At 43.3% G+C, this 17,564-nt stretch overlaps 3 protein-coding genes across 3 annotated transcripts; 2 read left to right on the top strand and 1 right to left on the bottom strand.

Annotated features, from left to right (window-relative positions):
• Positions 1-2,110: 2,110 nt before the first annotated feature.
• Positions 2,111-3,297, top strand: LOC133921884 (prohibitin-3, mitochondrial-like). Its single transcript, XM_062366961.1, has one exon. The coding sequence runs from the start codon at positions 2,233-2,235 to the stop codon at positions 3,079-3,081; it is 849 nt and encodes a 282-aa protein (XP_062222945.1). The 5' UTR covers positions 2,111-2,232; the 3' UTR covers positions 3,082-3,297.
• Positions 3,298-7,844: 4,547 nt separating this feature from the next.
• LOC133921885 (uncharacterized) lies at positions 7,845-11,066 on the top strand. The gene is made up of 2 exons (XM_062366962.1): positions 7,845-8,974; positions 10,594-11,066. The coding sequence occupies exons 1-2, from the start codon at positions 8,594-8,596 to the stop codon at positions 10,753-10,755; spliced, it is 543 nt and encodes a 180-aa protein (XP_062222946.1). The 5' UTR covers positions 7,845-8,593; the 3' UTR covers positions 10,756-11,066.
• Positions 11,067-11,504: 438 nt separating this feature from the next.
• On the bottom strand, positions 11,505-12,111 carry LOC133923002 (non-specific lipid transfer protein GPI-anchored 7-like). The gene is made up of 2 exons (XM_062368484.1): positions 11,754-12,111; positions 11,505-11,650 (listed from the first exon to the last, which is right to left on the bottom strand). Exons 1-2 carry the CDS (start codon positions 12,109-12,111, stop codon positions 11,505-11,507), a joined length of 504 nt encoding a protein of 167 aa, XP_062224468.1.
• Positions 12,112-17,564: the final 5,453 nt, after the last annotated feature.

Below are 17,564 nucleotides of genomic sequence, written 5' to 3' on the forward strand. Positions count from 1 at the left end.
GGATAAACGACAGAAACATTCTATGAGCGTACTAAGTATGCTTAAAACTTCAATGAACTAATGCGACTCTTTCAGTCAGGATTTATAGGAGAATATCACCATCTGTACAGGACACTTAAACTTAAATAGGCTATGTTTGTCCAATCCATGTGTGTATACATACGTATTCACGTTACGCGCGAATTTTGTTTTTTTTCAAAACTTTTAATTTTTTTCTAGAAGAACTAAAAAAGTTTTTATTTTTAGGATTAGGAATATGCTAGGTTATGACGGGGCATACAAAATCTTTAAAGTTTCGGTTGTCCTCTATTATTGACTGTATATGCATGTGCATGTGTTAATTGTAAACTGTTACTGAAGTCTACCAAGGCTAGGGCAGAATACCAGAATTGGTGGCCTCCATGTTACGAGCCCAAATCGTATTTTCCACGGAATAAGTATTAAAGATGTTAAAATGGATCGTGCCTATTGGGTCGGCCTGAGGCACAACACTGGCACAGTCCAGGCATGGCACGGCGTGCCGGCACCGCGCGGCCCGACTGAGTTGGACCGGCATGGGCATGACCCAACTCAGGCCAGCATGGATCCGGCTATTTTCTATATATATTTTTAATTTTGTAGCTATTTTTATCTATTTTCTATATTTTTTTAATTTTGTAGTTATTTTTTTATTTTTTCGGACTGGTTGTGCCGACGGGCCGCAAGTAGCACCGTGCCCGTCGGACCGAAATCGTGTCCAGGTCGGCCCGTCACGGCACGGTGATCGACGGGCCGTGCCGTGTACTGAGAGGAGGCACGCGGGCCAATACGGCAAGACCTGTTACAGTAGCTGAGCTGTTTGGGCCGTGCCATAGCCGGACCGTGCCGAGCCGAACCCGTGCTGGGCTAGCCCGAGTGGCTCATTTGATCACCTCTGATAAATATAGTGCCTAATCGAGGTACTTTGCTACCAACCAAGAGTAAAAATGCAAATTTAAATTGTACGGTTACTTAAGAAAAAGATGGACCGAACAAAAAGAAAGAATGAGGCGCAAGTTCAAGGTTATGATGAACTTATATTACATTGCAATGCCATGACTATGATACTGAAGTTTAAACAGTTCAGTTGTTCAAACAGATTAAGTATATCGCTAGAAAGAAATGATTTTTTTTTCATATATTGTCCTTCACCGTAATGATAAACACAGGGCCGGAAATAAGAGGATAATTTATAAAAACTGATAAGATCATAATATTAGGGTCTATTTGACAGAGCTCACAGAGTAGTTTCTCGACTGAAATCAATGAGAGCTCTGTTAAACAGCAGCTTTCAACTTTTAACTATCTGAATCGAATTCGTGGGAGTGATTATCTGAAATAAACTAGAAGCTGGGGAGTTGAAAAAAATAGCTTCTCCTGATTCACTTCCCACATAAAATCACTTTTTCCATATAGTTTATTCTAGAGAATTATCTTCAGCCACATAATCACTTCTCCCAAAAAATTACTCTTCACAGATAATTTAAATCAAAAAGAGCTCTACCAAACATGTTTGCATATAGGAAAATAGCAAATTTAGCATAGGTAACCGTAGGAGAATAAGTAGATCAAAACATGGCACTATTGTAATCTACACATCATATTATTTCTATGCCGTCCTAAGAGAATAGCAAACGGATAAGAGACTATGAGTTTACAAATTGCCAAAGACCTTATACCTCATATCTCAAAAGAGTGCGGATTTTGTTTTCAAAGGTTATAACGTACCCATTACCAAATTTAGATTAAAAAATTATGTTTGTAGTACGTATAAAGTTAAGTAAATCTGATAAAATTTAATTTCATATTTAACCTAGTTATCAGGAAACAAAATAGACAAGCAACGTTCATCATGGGTTAACAATAATGCAATACCCCATATGTTTTTTGAATCTTGATATCAGTTGGTATCAACGTTCATCGCGCGCTGGCCCACAAAAATCTCACAGCCTACGAGAAGTCCCATCGCAAGCAGGCCACCAAACCCACGCGCGAATCTCGAGGCCACTAACCTACCATCTCGGCTGTCCACCTCGCGCGGCCAACTGGAACCTTTTCTTCTTCTCCGCCAAGAAAGGAGGAGGAGGAGATGCGGAGACCCGTGCACGGCTTTAAAAACCCAGCCAGATCACCACAGCGCCGAATTCCCCAAAGCCAAAAGAACACCACGGCGAGCAATCCCCCACCTTAAAAGCGAAAGCAAGGAGAGATCCCATGGCCGGTGGTGGGCAGCAGTCGGTGTCGTTCCTGACGAAGGCGGCGAAGGCGGCGGCGGGCCTGGGCCTGGCGGCGTCCGCGGTCTCCACGTCCCTCTACACGGTGGACGGCGGGCAGCGCGCCGTCATCTTCGACCGCTTCCGCGGTGTGCTCCCGGAGACGGTGTCGGAGGGCACCCATTTCCTGGTCCCCATCCTCCAGAAGCCCTTCCTCTTCGACATCCGCACCCGTCCGCACAGCTTCTCCTCCACCTCCGGCACCAAGGACCTCCAGATGGTCAGCCTCACGCTCCGCGTCCTCTCGCGCCCCGACGTCGACCGCCTCCCGGACATCTTCACCTCCCTCGGCCTCGAGTACGACGACAAGGTGCTCCCCTCCATCGGCAACGAGGTGCTCAAGGCCGTCGTCGCGCAGTTCAACGCCGACCAGCTCCTCACCGAGCGCCCCCAGGTCTCCGCGCTCGTCCGGGACGCACTCATGCGCCGCGCCCGCGAGTTCAACATCGTCCTCGACGACGTCGCCATCACCCACCTCGCCTACGGGCACGAGTTCGCGCAGGCCGTCGAGAAGAAGCAGGTTGCGCAGCAGGAGGCCGAGCGCTCCAGGTTCCTCGTCGCACGCGCCGAGCAGGAGAGGCGCGCTGCCATCGTCCGCGCCGAGGGGGAGAGCGAGGCCGCGCGCCTCATCTCTGAGGCCACGGCCGACGCGGGCAACGGCCTGATCGAGCTCAGGAGGATCGAGGCGGCCAAGGAGATCGCTGGCGTGCTGGCTCGCTCGCCCAACGTCTCGTACATCCCCTCCGGTGACAACGGCAAGATGCTGCTCGGGCTCAACGCCGCCCGGTGAATGGGTCGTCTCTTACCCTTTAATTAGTGGTCCATTGAAATGCTTTAATAATCTCAGATGCATCGACATAGTTATAGTTTTGCGATACGATTGGAGGTTGTTACGATGGTACTACAGTGCTCATAATGTTCCGCTGATGGAGAATTTATTACACAATTCCTGCATTTTGTTTCCAAAATTATGCTCAGTCTATGCCTGTGATGATCTCTTGTTGAATTTTGCTTGCGGCCCCCTAACTATTGCAGGGATGATATTTGGTCCGAAGCAACTTGATTTCTGAATGTGTTTGTTCTCTGCACTATATGTGGGTCAGAGCTGTAGACATTCTGCATTGCCTTATGATGTTGTGGTTCTCTTAAGCCCGGCAGAGTTGTAAAGTTAAGGAGTACTGATTCTATGTTTGGTTATTTGGTTAGCATTACCATAGTATTATGTGCCTCCTATCACATCTAGTAGAAAACAGTACTCTCTGACTCTATTTTTGAGTATCATACACATGGAGGTGAGGATGTAGTTAGGAGCTATCTGTTCTCTCATTTTTCTAAAAAAAATGAACAAGGGTTGGGAGCTATCTGTTTATTCAGCTATAGAGCTGCTTCTGTTAATCTTTTGCTTTGCGGTTGATTTCCTGGTTTTGCTATCAGTGAACTACTATGAACAATATAATGTTGACCTGTATAGGAAAAGACACCAGAAAATTTTTGTGGGCTGTACCATGGCATGATATTTGCTTTCTATGTCATTCTGAAGCATGAATGTTTATTCCAAGGATGTTGTGGATGAAGGTTTGATAATGTGATATTGGAATTTAGTATCAGAATGTGTTTCAGATGTATTCGAAAGATCAGCCTTTCTGAAAGTTTAGATCCTCCAATAGTTGATAATAATGAAACCCAAGCTCCACCTTTCCTTACGCTAACCTCACAATTTGCTGATTTTGAGCTGTTCTTGAATGTTGCATTCAATTGATTGGTGCTGTTAAGATTTTGCATTGCCTTGTTCATGCTGTGGTTATCCGTTTAGCATTTTTTTTAAAGTATTATCTGACTTGGATCACATTACACAGCAAACAGCATACTCTGATTTTTTTAAAATTTGATGCATGTCCTGTTTTCTTTTCCTATAAAGTGAAGGTTTAGGAGCTAGCTGTTTATTCAGTACTGGTGCTACCTGTTAATCTTTTATAGATTCCTTGTTTTGCAATTAGTACAATTTTGGGAACTATGCAGTGTAGAATTGTAAAGAAAAAGGCCCCAGAAGACCCTTGTTTCTTTAAGAATCGTAGTTCGGTTTACCATTTTTTAGGTTCGCCCTGGTACTGAAATTCACCTTCCATGTGATTCTGAAGCATTAGTTTTTATCCTGGGATGTTATGGGTGAAAGTTTTAGTGTGACATTGGATTTTAGCAGAAAATCCTCCAATGGTTGCTAATCATGAACCCATATTCCATCTTTGCTTAGGCTAACCTCATAATTTGCTTATCTGAACTGTTCCTGAATGTTGCATTCAAGTGTAGTGCCTTGTGTGTGCAATTTGGTGCTGGCCCCTGTGCGCCTTACGATTGGTAAATCTGTATTGGCGGGGTTTCATCTTCTGATTGTTGATTGTTGATTTGAGTGTCCACAATCGATCATTCAAATTTATCCAGGTTTATCGGTTCAGAACCAACTAAATCTTCGCTAGGAAAAGATAAACTTCCAACCTGAACCAGCACTTGTTAGTTGTTACCTATCTAGCAGGTTGATAGAAGCACTGCTTATTTTGACACAGGTTTTGTGTGAACCTTGGTATCTTCGATCATTTTAAACCTGGAAAAGACAGTATTGGATAAGAGTTGATGCAATTTTTTTATAACTCTGCATGATTGAAGGAATATGAATTGCAGGTATGGCAAACCATTCTAGTTCCTGTCCAATTGAACACTGTTGTGTTAGATCAGTCCCAACCTTATGTGATTGCAATCTAATTGTGTGCGCATCTTGTACTTTATTCAAATATGGCACTTGGTTATAACTAGGCAGAATTTCCTTAGCATCTCTATTTATCCTGTTTTATCTATTTTGAGATTTAAGTCTTAAGATTATTCAGCGCACTAGTCAGATTAATTTAGCATTGAGATGTCCTGAACGGTACCAAGCTTTCTAGTGATGAATCATGGATATTTTTGAAGCGGAAAAAGTAAGAGAAACCTCTACTGTGATATATTTAATATATATATATATATATATATATATATATAGGACACCTATTCTATACTCCTAGGAGTATGTACTCCCACATGCAATACACCACCTAAACAAACACTTTATACTCTTTTATCATTTTTAGTATACTCTAATACTAATTCTAAGATACTCCAATATGAGTTGTATGAAAAAAAATTCAATGTTAGCCTTTCATTTTTGCTATATACTCTTTTTTATACATAAAAGAAGTATATACGCAAATTAAGATAAAAATCATGGAATTTCATAAAAAATTTCGTGGGATTTGTATTGTAGTATCTTGTAATTACTAATGAAGTATATTTAAAGTGATAAAGAAGTATAACACACGTGTAAAAGTGGTATATAAGAGGTGGGAGTACATACACCCAGGAGTACATACTAGTTTTCCTATATATATATATATATATATATATATATATTCTCTATTCTACTCTCTGCGCTAAAAATAGTTATTCAACGCACCGGTCGCACCGCTCCCCCCCCCCCCCGACCCAGACCAGCCCCGAACCACCCCGAGCCCCGCCCCCCCCCCCCCGACCCAGACCAAACTCGCGAAACTCCGTCAACCAACCCGCAATCGTAATCCAGCAATTATTACGACTATAAAATTTTATGTTATACGACCATTTATGTATTATATCATTACCGTAATTATTTAATCTTTATAACCGTAACCATATAGCAACCAGATCAAAACAACCGCAACCGTGTTCCATTCATATTTCAACCGTATATTTCTTTCTTATTTAACGATTCGACGTGGCAATTAACTGTATCGATTCCCAACCGTAATTTTACATTATATATGGTCGTATACGTGTAACATACCATTGACAGTCATGTTGACGCCGAACCCGCACATAACCGTACTGAACTAGATAATATAATCATATATATTTTATTCTTTCACGGTCCCCCTTGCGGCACATAACCGTACACATTCGTATTTACTCATTTGTTTTAACCGTATATATGTTATTTATTCACGACAGGATAATTTACAAAAAAATGTTGCCCCGCCCCCACCCCCCTGACCCAGACCAATCTCGCGAAACCCCGCCAACCAACCCGCAATCGTAATCCAGCAATTATTACGATCATAAAATTTTATGTTATACGATCGTTTATGTATTATATCCTCACCGTAATTATTATATATAACAAAGAAAAAAAAGAAGAAAAGAGAGAAAGAATAAACCTCCGTCGTACAACGTAGCACCAAACTAAGAAAAGAAACGAGAAAGCTAGAGGTAAGAGTCTTAAAGAACGAAAGGACTAAACAAGGATGAATCATGGATATTGTCCTAGGGTGTGATCATGTTATTACGCATTAAAAGCTAGCACCTGATGCTAATGCCATCAATTGCTGGTTCGTATTCTGGCTCACATCCTAGTTTTTGCTTCGATTGCCCCAGCTTCACGAATCATGATAAAACGATGCTGACTGTGTATTTATTTTGTAAATGTCAATTTTCAGAGTTGTTCCGCTGATCGTGTGGCTCGAGTCATTGTTTGGTCTTTAGTGTTTGATCGGAGAATGCAAATGTAATCATAAATGGTATCATAATACACTGTAATTGCAAATGAATTAACCGATTACTCACTTTGTTTGGCTCTACTCAGTAATCGCAAATAGATACTCTCTCCGTTTAAAACCAAGAGACATATTTCTTTAAAAAAAAATCAAGTTTTGTGTACTTTAATTAACATTTAGTCAAATTATAAAAATATCTTGTATACAAAAATTATATTATAATTTAAAATGATTTTACACTATATAAGTTTATAGCTATAAATAATATATAATTTTATAGGAAAATTTTAGTTAAAATTTAATTTCGAAGACCAAGTAAAAAAAATAAATATAATATTTTTGAACTGAGAACTGAGAGAGTAGAATAATAGAGGGTCATATTATCCATTCATTGCTATGCATCGATATTCTCATCTCAAACTAGCTCATTGCATATATCTCTGGCTCCTTCTCTCCACGCGCAGCCACCAAGCTCCCTCTCTCTTATGTTGGTTGCCACCTCCCATTCCGCATCCACGCCGGCCTAGGCCGCCATCTATGCCGCTTGCTTGGGGCCACCGCATCATGCGTTATGTTGGGTCGCCGCCTCTGCCCGGTCCCCTCCACGAAGACGATGACTTGATGAGAAAGTTCATGCTATTGTGGCTTGTGTGCTTGCATGATGAGATGAGAGTGGGAGGACGTGATTGTCGAGGAACCTTATCGTCAAAGATGTATCATGTTGGTAGAGACAACGAGTCATTTGCGTCACTATTAGTACTGGGAAGGGGAATTGTTGCTCGCGCCTCTGCATGCGAGCGAACGGCTCATTGGAAAGGCACACAGGCGCGACCTTGCCGGTCCAAGTTTCCACTCCCGAACATGCACCCCCATTTAAAACCTTTAATGTAGGCATTGGGAAAAGGACCTAGCTGTAAAAAAAAAAAAAGTCCATATCTCGGAGTGTTGAATCTTGACGATGACGACATGGTATCCCATTACATGTGATTCGATTAGGGGGAGATGAAACAAACACGATTTAATAGAATTGGTTACCGTTGTAATCAGATTACGTTACAAAAGCCTGAACCAAACACGATCTTACTGTTAGATGTTTTTGTTTAGTAAGCTGTTTTCCCATGTCACTTCAATGTTTTCTTTTCGCCAGTTGTATTTGTCAAATGAAGGGCACGTTCTTGGATTGTGCCCAGCCAAAACGTTGGCTCGCCAAACATTGGCGGTTTTCCGTGCCGCTGGTTCGCCGGTGCGTTGGCCAGAAAATGGACTGCCAACATCTAGCTCGCAGCGGCCGTGCGCGCGTCCATCACGGCGAGCGTGGCAGGGACGTCGTTGATGAGCTAGCGGCCGCCAGAGTCCAGGCTCCAGAGAGAAGACGGGCGAGGTAATCGGTATGCAGGCCAGTCGATCTATGGAATTAGATCGTGAACTTGTGCTGGTTGCAAATTCAACCATGCTCTTACCGTCCTTTTGAAAAAAAAAAAAATTGTCCTCACTGGCCGCACCGGTCACCATCTGCAAAAGGCCAAGAGGGGTCCAGTACAGGTCCCCTCGCCTCTCCACATCCCGCATCCCGTCCAGTGCGCCGTTCGGTACTGTGCTTCGAGTCTTTGACCACGACGCGACCGCCCATCCCCCCTGCCGCAGCACCACAACCGCAGAGCGCGGACCGGCAGCCAGCCATGCTCGCCCGCCGACGCCGACGCCGCGGGTGAGGTGACTTGAGCCGCTCGAGACCCCGCCGCCGCCGCGATGGATCCGGCGTCCGAGGAGCTCGAGCGCCGCAGCCGCTACCTCAGCTCGCTCATCCGCCGCACCAAGCTCAGCGCCGACCCCGCTCCCCCTCCTCCTCTGCCGGAGCCCAGGGCTGGGACTGGGAGTCGCGAGGAGGCCAAGGCGCCGTTGGTGGAGGAGAAGGAGAAGAGGGAGGTGAAAGAGGAGGGGGACGGAAAGGGGAAAGAGATCAAGGAGAAGGAGGGGGGTTTGAAGGAGGAGAACAGGAAGGTGTCGGTGCGGGTGCGGGCGGCTGACATGCCCCTGGCGCTGCAGCGCCGCGCGATCCGGCTCGCCTATGAAGCCATCGCCGCCATGCCGCGGCTCGACAGCAAGCGCCTCGCCCTCGCGCTCAAGAAGGTATACCTCCATCCCGCAGTAGACTTCAATTGGTAGTAGCTGGTTCCTCTTGGGCAGCTAGGATACGATGATTTCGTACCTACGTCGAGCGCACAGAGATCATTTATTGTTGACCTGGTACGGAGAATGCAGCCATGCATAAATAGATGTGGATGTGGATTTGGATTTAATTAGAGGACTGCGGAGGTGTGCGTTATTCTGGAGGTTCATGAGCAAGAATGTGGCTAGGCTGCATCGTTGGGATGGATTTAAAATCGAAGATCCAGTTTTGACATTCAGTTTGTTCGTTTCCCTCAGATGAAATGAAATTGCTGGAGGAGCTTTTGTGAGAATGACGCTATGCATTCTGGTTTAGATGGTTAATTAGACTCACAACCAAGCTAGGAGTCAAACATTGAGTACAAATTATGTGTGCATGAGTACACACGATTTCATTAGTGACTGATTTTGTTCGGCCTACTACAGTAGAGATGTCCTGGAAAAGAAGGGGAAGACGATGCTAGTTGTGAAATGTTATGTATGCATCTTAGCGTAAATTTAGCAAGAATAGGATTATGATGGCAATGCACCATCATTTTTAGTAACTAAAAAGGACATGTTGAAGAAAGTGAGACAGATCAGTATTTCTTTCATTTAGAGATGGGCATTTGGTCCTAACTTTAAAAGTGTTACCTTAGACCCAACTCCAGAGTACTAGAAATGTAAATATGGAATCTGTTTCTATGTAGCTATTAATATTTGTTCATGTGGACCTGATGCATTTGGCTTAAGTTAGCAGTGGACCTAGCTGATAAGGTTATGTGTTGCATGAAACTTGTTACTTGTCTTCTCATTCGCCGAATTTTGTCTTCCCATCCCCTGAAAAGAACTTCTCATTCATTTATGATGTTTTTCTTTCCCTGCCATCCTTTTGTCTTGCCCAGTCATTATTTTAGTTCATTACCTACATTTGTAAACGAGAAATTTATCGTCAAAATTGTTGGTCTCAAGCATGCTGGAGGATGGGAGCAATCCATACATGAGGACATATATGCTCGGTGTTAATGTTAACTAAAATGGATCTGTACAAAGCTATGCAATAAAGTGTGCTTGACAAAAACTGGCTGCCTTGCAATCTTTGGGCATTTTGCTCACCATTTTGTGCACTCTTATGTCTTCCTTTTATGAAGCATCACTCTTGTGGGTGTGACACTTTTGTATGGGGATCTGGACATCCGTGAAGGTCTGATTGCTTAAAACAGTGCACATTGTTGAGTCCTGGTAGTCCAAATCGCACCCTCCAGCACCATTTTTCCCCTTTTAACTTCCATAATTTGCCCAAGCAAAAGAATAAGTGAAAATGTTCAACCTTGGTGTATCTGTGTATCTCTTCATGTGCTCTATGACTTGACTATTAGTTTCTTCTTTCTTAACCCCCTAAACCAACCGAGCGAAATAAATCCGGGTCCTAAAATGTGTTCCCAGTAGCCTGCTGGTTACTGCAGGATGCTGCTTTCCAGAACATTGGGTGCATATTAGTAGCTTGTTTAACCTGGTCATTTAGGGTGAGATTTCTTAGCGACTCTATGGATACCTTTTCCATGTTTTGATAGCTGGATATTGTTTCCAATTGTTTGCAGGAATTTGATACAGCATATGGTCCTGCTTGGCATTGCATTGTCGGAACAAGCTTTGGTTCCTATGTCACTCACTCCTTGGGAGGTTTCTTATACTTCTCTGTTGACAAGGTCTATATTCTTCTCTTCAGAACCGCTGTTGAGCCATTAGGCCATCCACGCTGAGACCTAAGATCAGTTTTACTAGAAGTAGCCTGTATTTGCCATTTAACATGCAGAAGGACAAGGAGAGTAGAATTCTAGATCATCGCCCTCTCTGCAAATATGTAGAACCAATCTGATGTAAATTCCATGTACTACGCACTCATCTGCCATGTAAACCTTGACATCCTTTAGCTGTCAAAACTGTCACTCGACTCTGTTCTTCAGTGCGAGAGGGGGAGTAGCTGTGCTTGTGAATCAGCATTACTGTATGATGGCTGAGCTTGTAACCTGTTCTGATGGATCGATGCTTCCTATTATGATCTGCTGCTTGACCGATTTTTCAGATTCAGAATGTTTGCAATCACATGTTGAGGAACAAATGGACTGATGGAACCTAAAATTCTCATCCGACTTTGACATCGAGTCTGATAAGCATCGAAGATCCATTCCTACATCTATTTGGCACCGGTATCATGGTGCTGTTAGGGAAAAAAGAATATCCGAGTGATTATCTTTCATTTTGTTCAGTTGATATTTAACAAGCAGCACTCATGTATACCGCATTGCCTAGCTTTTTATTTACGCCCTGCATTGCCTAGCTATCACTATTACATCTAGATGAAAAAAAAAGCTATCACTATTAACTGAGAGGCGGCGAAACATTACCACATGACAATGCTGAAACCAAGCACATCACTGCATACGATCAAGCGCAGGACGGATCTGCCTGCGGCTACCAAAATCTTATGGCACGAGAGCATCCAGAAAGCCTAGGATAGCGCAGCAACAGAGAACATTCCGCCCAAAACCACCGACGCGATCAAGCGCCAGACGCAGTCCCTCAACCCGTCGCCGCCCGACGAGTCACCTTGGTGGTGCGGCGGCGTAGGGGCTGGCGGCGGCGGCGCTTCCACGACTGCACGCAACAGTGCACGCGAGCATTAATCCACGTGTCAGACGCCATCGGTCGGTGGATTACGTGCGTACGTGCAGGATAGCTAGTTAACCGGGGGGCTCACCTGGCTCATGGGCGCCGGCGCGGCATCCGACGGGGAGGCCGCAGCGGGCGGGGAGCCTGAACATCTGCTCCCTGGTGACGTTGAACGTGGCAAGCAGCTCCGGGTCTGCGAGCAGGCGGCAGAGGCACGGCATCTCCGCGGCTGCGGCGTGGTGCATGGCCGTGCAGCACGTGTTGGAGGGGTGCTTGGCGGTCTTGAGGTACGCCGTGCACGGCAGCAGCTCGTCCAGGCACGGCTGCGGCCGTCCCGGGGGCGCGGCGTCCGGGGCGCCCCCAGCGCCAGCGGCGGCGGCGGCGACGCGGGAGGAGAGGAGGAAGAGGAGGAGGAGGAGAGCGGCGAGGTGCACGCGGCAGCGCATCGTCGTCGACCCCAGGTCTCAGGAGCGATCGGCGGTGTGAGAGGCGGGGACCTGTTGGCCTGTTGGGTGCGTTTGACTAAGCCCCTGCGCCTGCGCGCGCGCGCGCGCGCGCACCGAGCAGGAACGATGGCTTTGCCAGGGTAACAGGATCACATGCTGAGACTTGCATGCCTGCGATGCGGAGCCGCGGAGGCCGTTACGAAACGGTTTTTCTTGCAAAAAACTGTATGAGAAGTTGAGTCAAATCAAAATTCAATCAGGATTCATACAATCAGCGTTTGAGTGTTCGCCAAAAAATGTTGTGGTACCGTACGTGCCTTTTTCCCAGTTGGAGAAAACTTTACGCTACAGAGGTACAGAAGTTGAATGTACGAACACTAGTGATCTGGGAGACTGAGGCAAATGGGAATATGGGATGTTCGTACAATCGATTCAATTCACGACGATTCAGAAATAAATTTTGATCTGTTAAAGTCACTAGCAAGCAATAAATTTTGGGCAAAATTGGATATAGAGTTTTTTTTAGAGAAAGCCGGACTAGTGTTGGTGAAACAGATCTGGAATCAATACTATATATTAAAGCTCTAAAAATTGAAGTGATTCTAAGAGTCAAGCACTGTATCTACTGTTTATGTAGGTCATACGTATGTATATATGAATATATACGGATGCGGATATGTATACGTATACATATATGTATATATGTACATATACATGTATGTATGTATATACATATTCGTATATTTACATGTATAATAATTCTTTTGGAAATTCCAGAAAAATAGCGGAAGGTGTAATAAATCGGTTGAAATAATCTAAAATGCACAGAAAAATATCTAAAACTAAAAAAAATGAAACAAATTTTGTTAAGTTTGTATTACTGTCGGCTACATATTAAAATTATGTGTATGTATAAAAATAATATTATTTTCCCCATAATTAAATGAATGTGTTAAATATTAATAAATTCATAAATAAATATTGAGATACCCAAAATTGGTGAACATAATTTTTTTTAATCTTCTTTTGTCATGTTCTATGAAAAAAAAGGGGCTATTGCCTCCAGGGTGGCAAGATCGACACTACCCTAGAACATGTATTTGCAAACGGATTTAAAACTCTATTATAGTGAATGTACTTGATGTCACCTAGAGGGGGGGTGTGAATAGGCGTTCCTAAAATTTAAAACTTCGCAGCGGATTAAAACAGACCCGGATACTCCGAGGTCCGGAGTATCCGATCTAACCCGGATTATTCGACCTATACAGGAGCACGAAATCAAAGTAAGTTGAGAGAAGTTATATATGATCTAAAGGTTACCACAGGTCCTACCAGGTGTATAAGTTTCTTTTCAACAAGAACCTGCAGCTAGAGACTCACAAGCACAAAGATCGGGGAAATCCCCAAAATCAACTTGAACAAAAGTAACTTTGCAAGAATGTAAAGGAGACAAAGAATTTATCCCGGAGTTCGGCCACTCTACAAAGAAGTGTCTACGTCTCCGTTGAGGAGCTCACTTAGAGCCAGATCTCTTTCAACCCTATCCTCTCCTAGCGACCACAAAGATCAAGCTAGAGTACTTACTCAACTTGATGATAGATTACAAACTTCCCGTGGCACTCCACAAATCTTGGGTGCTTTACGGGCGACGTCTCACCGTCTAGGAGCATGAAGCTCCAAGAGTAAAAGATTGTGAATCGAAAGCTTGACGATGACTCGAATGCCCAAAGATTTGCTTTTTGCTCTCAAGCTCTTAATCTCTCTCACCAAACCCTAAATCTCAAATCTAGCAAGAAACAAGGCTCTAGATAGGGTTTGGGAGGGCTCTTCAATGCTTTGAAGGTGTTTGTCCACAAGTAGCTCAGCAAAAGCAGCAACATTCAATTGGAGGAGGAGAAGATGTATTTATACCCTTTCCCCAAAAACTAGCCGTTATTGTGCTGCTTCCTTAAGCGAACCGCCTGTAGAAATCAATTTTCACAGACGGATTCTTAAGCGGACTGCCTGTAATAATTGGTCCCCGAATCGACATTTTTTATTCGAAAAAAAACAATTTTTTTAACCGACCATGCACCCCCACGATCGTGACATTGTAAGTCACAAAAGTCAGGCGATTTTTCGCGCGAAATACGCGCGCATGCGGTTCTTAGCACTCGAACCCAGGACCCCTCAGCTCGTGCGAACCTTCCTTACCATCCCACCAGAGAATTGCTAGTGATACTAACACCATATGCAATCCTTTTGATATCTTCTATACGAAACTTCAAACCATTACTTGAGCATCTAAATGACTTTAAATGAAAAAAATTTCAACTACAAAGTTGTAGATCTCATCGAGGGCTGTAATTTTTATATAGATTTTGTGCTCATCCAACTTAGTAGGAAAAAAAATATGAATTTTTTAAGATATGTTGTCACTTATTTTTACATGCGGTTCTTTATGTGAACCGCCTATAAAAATGAGTGACAACATATCTTAAAAAATTTATATCTTTTTCATACTAAGTTGGATGAGCACAAAATCTATATAAAAGTTGTAGCTCTCGATGAGATCTACAACTTTATAGTTGAAAAGTTTTTCATTTGAAGTCATTTACATATCCAAAGGGCGATGGAGCACGCGAGAGCCTTGGCGATCACGGTGACCACGACGAGTGAAGAAGCGACGGTCACGGCCCTGGGGAGCGTGGTGACGACGACTGTGACCCGGGTCATGATGAGGATCACGGTGGCGGCCGATAAAGGCATTCGGGCGGTGACTTCGCGCCAGGTGCAGAACATAAAGAAGGGAAGACGCCAAGTGCATCACGGGTAAGTTCCAATTATCCATGGCTCTCACCTCTCGATGATCGTCTTCTTCTCCTTCTCTGTTTCTTGATCGAGTAGAGCAATGCGTGTCTGATAACGTATTAGAAGTAGTTGCAATGTAATGTAGACAATGAACAAATGGATTCGAACTTCTTTCTCATTGATTGATGTTTGATATATATACATAATGAATAGACGGGATCATACCCGTTCGTGAGGCATCCCTCCTGAACGGGTGTTTACTGCCTAACGGACGTGACCAGCATGAGCAACTGCTGGACGGTTGTCGCTGGCATTGGTCACTGGATTTCTAACAAATAGGATATTGTGCCGATCGATGGCTACAAGAGCCTGTTGTGCGACAACACACCATGTACAGTAGCCAAGGAGATAAATTAGAGTCTTTTAAGTGATAATTAGGGTTTTGAGGAGGAATTTTTTAGGGATGCTTTGAGATGTATTTTGAGAGCTCATCTATGCAATGAAGATCAAATTTTGTAAGTTGATGTGCTGGTAATTCCATTACTTCTCTGCACTTTTTGTTTCATCGTTCGATATTTGATTTCGTGTGGATCTTTTCATCGTAGTAATTTGTCTTGATCTGATCCATCTAAAATCATCTTAGAACATTAAGGTAAAGTTTTGGTTGGTAGCATTTTTGTAATTCTTGCATAATTATAAATTTAGTATTTAATCTATTTTCGTCATCATCTGTCATAGTCTGCTTTGCAAATTCATAACTCTTAATTCAGAGATCCGATTGACTTAATTCTTATTGGAATAGTTTTATCGCTATCTAGTTACCCTTAGAATTTAAGGGCAATAGTCGGACCATCAGATATTTATATACATCATTTTTATTGTCGTGATAGCAGTATGTTCCAAACTAATTTTGAGATTAAATTGAATATTTATTTTGGATGAATTAAAATTAAATTTAGTTTTCGCAATCATTCACCTTCTGATTGCATATTTTACACGTAATTGATCATACAAGTGCCCTCGCCCTCATTGATAGCTTTCCTCTGTGCCCACCAAATTGCCCAGCACGCCACCAAAAGGCGCCGTGCTTCATTTTCTGGCAGCATTTTATCATGAAGAATAACCATTCCTCCGGGTTTCTGATCATTGCCGTCGCGATGAGTTCAGTGATATCCTCATCCATAAGAGCCCAAACACATCTTGACAATGTACATCTCAGCAGCGCATGATCCCAATTATCCTCTTCAGCACCACAGATATTACACTCCTTTGTTGTTGCCATACCTCGGTTTTGCGACACTGTGCCTTTAGGAATCGAGTTCTGAGCCAATCGCCAAGAAAACACTTTGATGGCACTTTTGATACCCCACAGTGATTTCCTTTGCTTCTCCAGCCAATCCTCTTGTTGAGACTTTGTGTTGGTTAGGAGCTTGTATGCTGACCGGACTGAAAACATGCCAGATTTCTCATAATGCCAGGCCCCACAATCCTCTTGATGGATAGGGCTCAAAGGAACATTGAGAATAGCCTCAACATCCATATCGTAGAAGAACTTCTCACGTATGTCTCTCCTCCAAGTGCATGAAGAAGAATCGATGAGCTCACTCACCCGAAGAGGCTTGAGGAGCCCCTCCTTCGGTAGCCAGTTGTGTCCCCAAATGCTGGTTCGTTCACCAGACCTATGCGACGAATCAAGCCCAATTGAAGAACGTCTCTTCCTTCCACGATCGCTCGCCACACTTGAGACGGTGAAGCACCCAATTCAGCTTGTAGCAAGGCACTCGTCGGGAAGTACACTGCCTTAAGCAGACGGGGCACTCAGAGAATCAGGATCAGATGGGATACGCCACGCTTGGCGGTTTAGTAATGCCAAATTGAAAACCTGAATGAGAACTAAGCCTTGCTTCGGTGGTTAGTAAAAATGATTATATCTCTTATCTATCAAGGATCAAACTTTAGATTTACTTATTGAGTGTCTTATTAAGATGGATTTTTTTTTCAGTAGTAAATGGTGTACCTGTCAATAGCAATATACCTGTGATGACTTATTAATCTCAAAATTATGCATCTTCGGTCTTCAGTATACGTTATATGAGTACGTGTATGTAGTGGTATGAGTGTGTGATTATGATAACTTTATTGATCTTTAAACTCTATATCTTCGATCTTCTATAGATGTTGTGTGAATACATACATACATATATACATATATATATATATACATGTATATATATATATATGTATATACATATATATATATATAGAGTAGTATGAGTGTGTGGTCCATCTGCGTGCAATATCTCTGAACCTAAGCCCGCCGCACGCGCTTGACATCGTCATCTTTTGCCAACAAACCCAGCATATTTTCCTCTTGCCTCGTTCACAGCCCCACCAAAATTTCTTGATGGGAGCATTAATTTTTTTTTAAAGCCAGGATGTATTTCATATAAGCATAAACGGGATTATATAACAATCCTTACAAAGACATCCCTAAGGATCAACAAAATTACATATGGATCTTACAAGGATCCTGTCTCTTTCGTTGCCAGCAATCAGAAGAGCTGCTGACACCCCTAAAGATCAATAAAATTATATATGGATCTTGCAAGGATCCCGTCAGGGCCGGTCCGGAGAGGGGTCAAGCGGTGCGACCGCTCCGGGCC

Source organism: Phragmites australis, chromosome 6 (assembly GCF_958298935.1).
Source record: "Phragmites australis chromosome 6, lpPhrAust1.1, whole genome shotgun sequence".
In the NCBI taxonomy this organism is placed as follows: Eukaryota; Viridiplantae; Streptophyta; class Magnoliopsida; order Poales; family Poaceae; genus Phragmites; species Phragmites australis.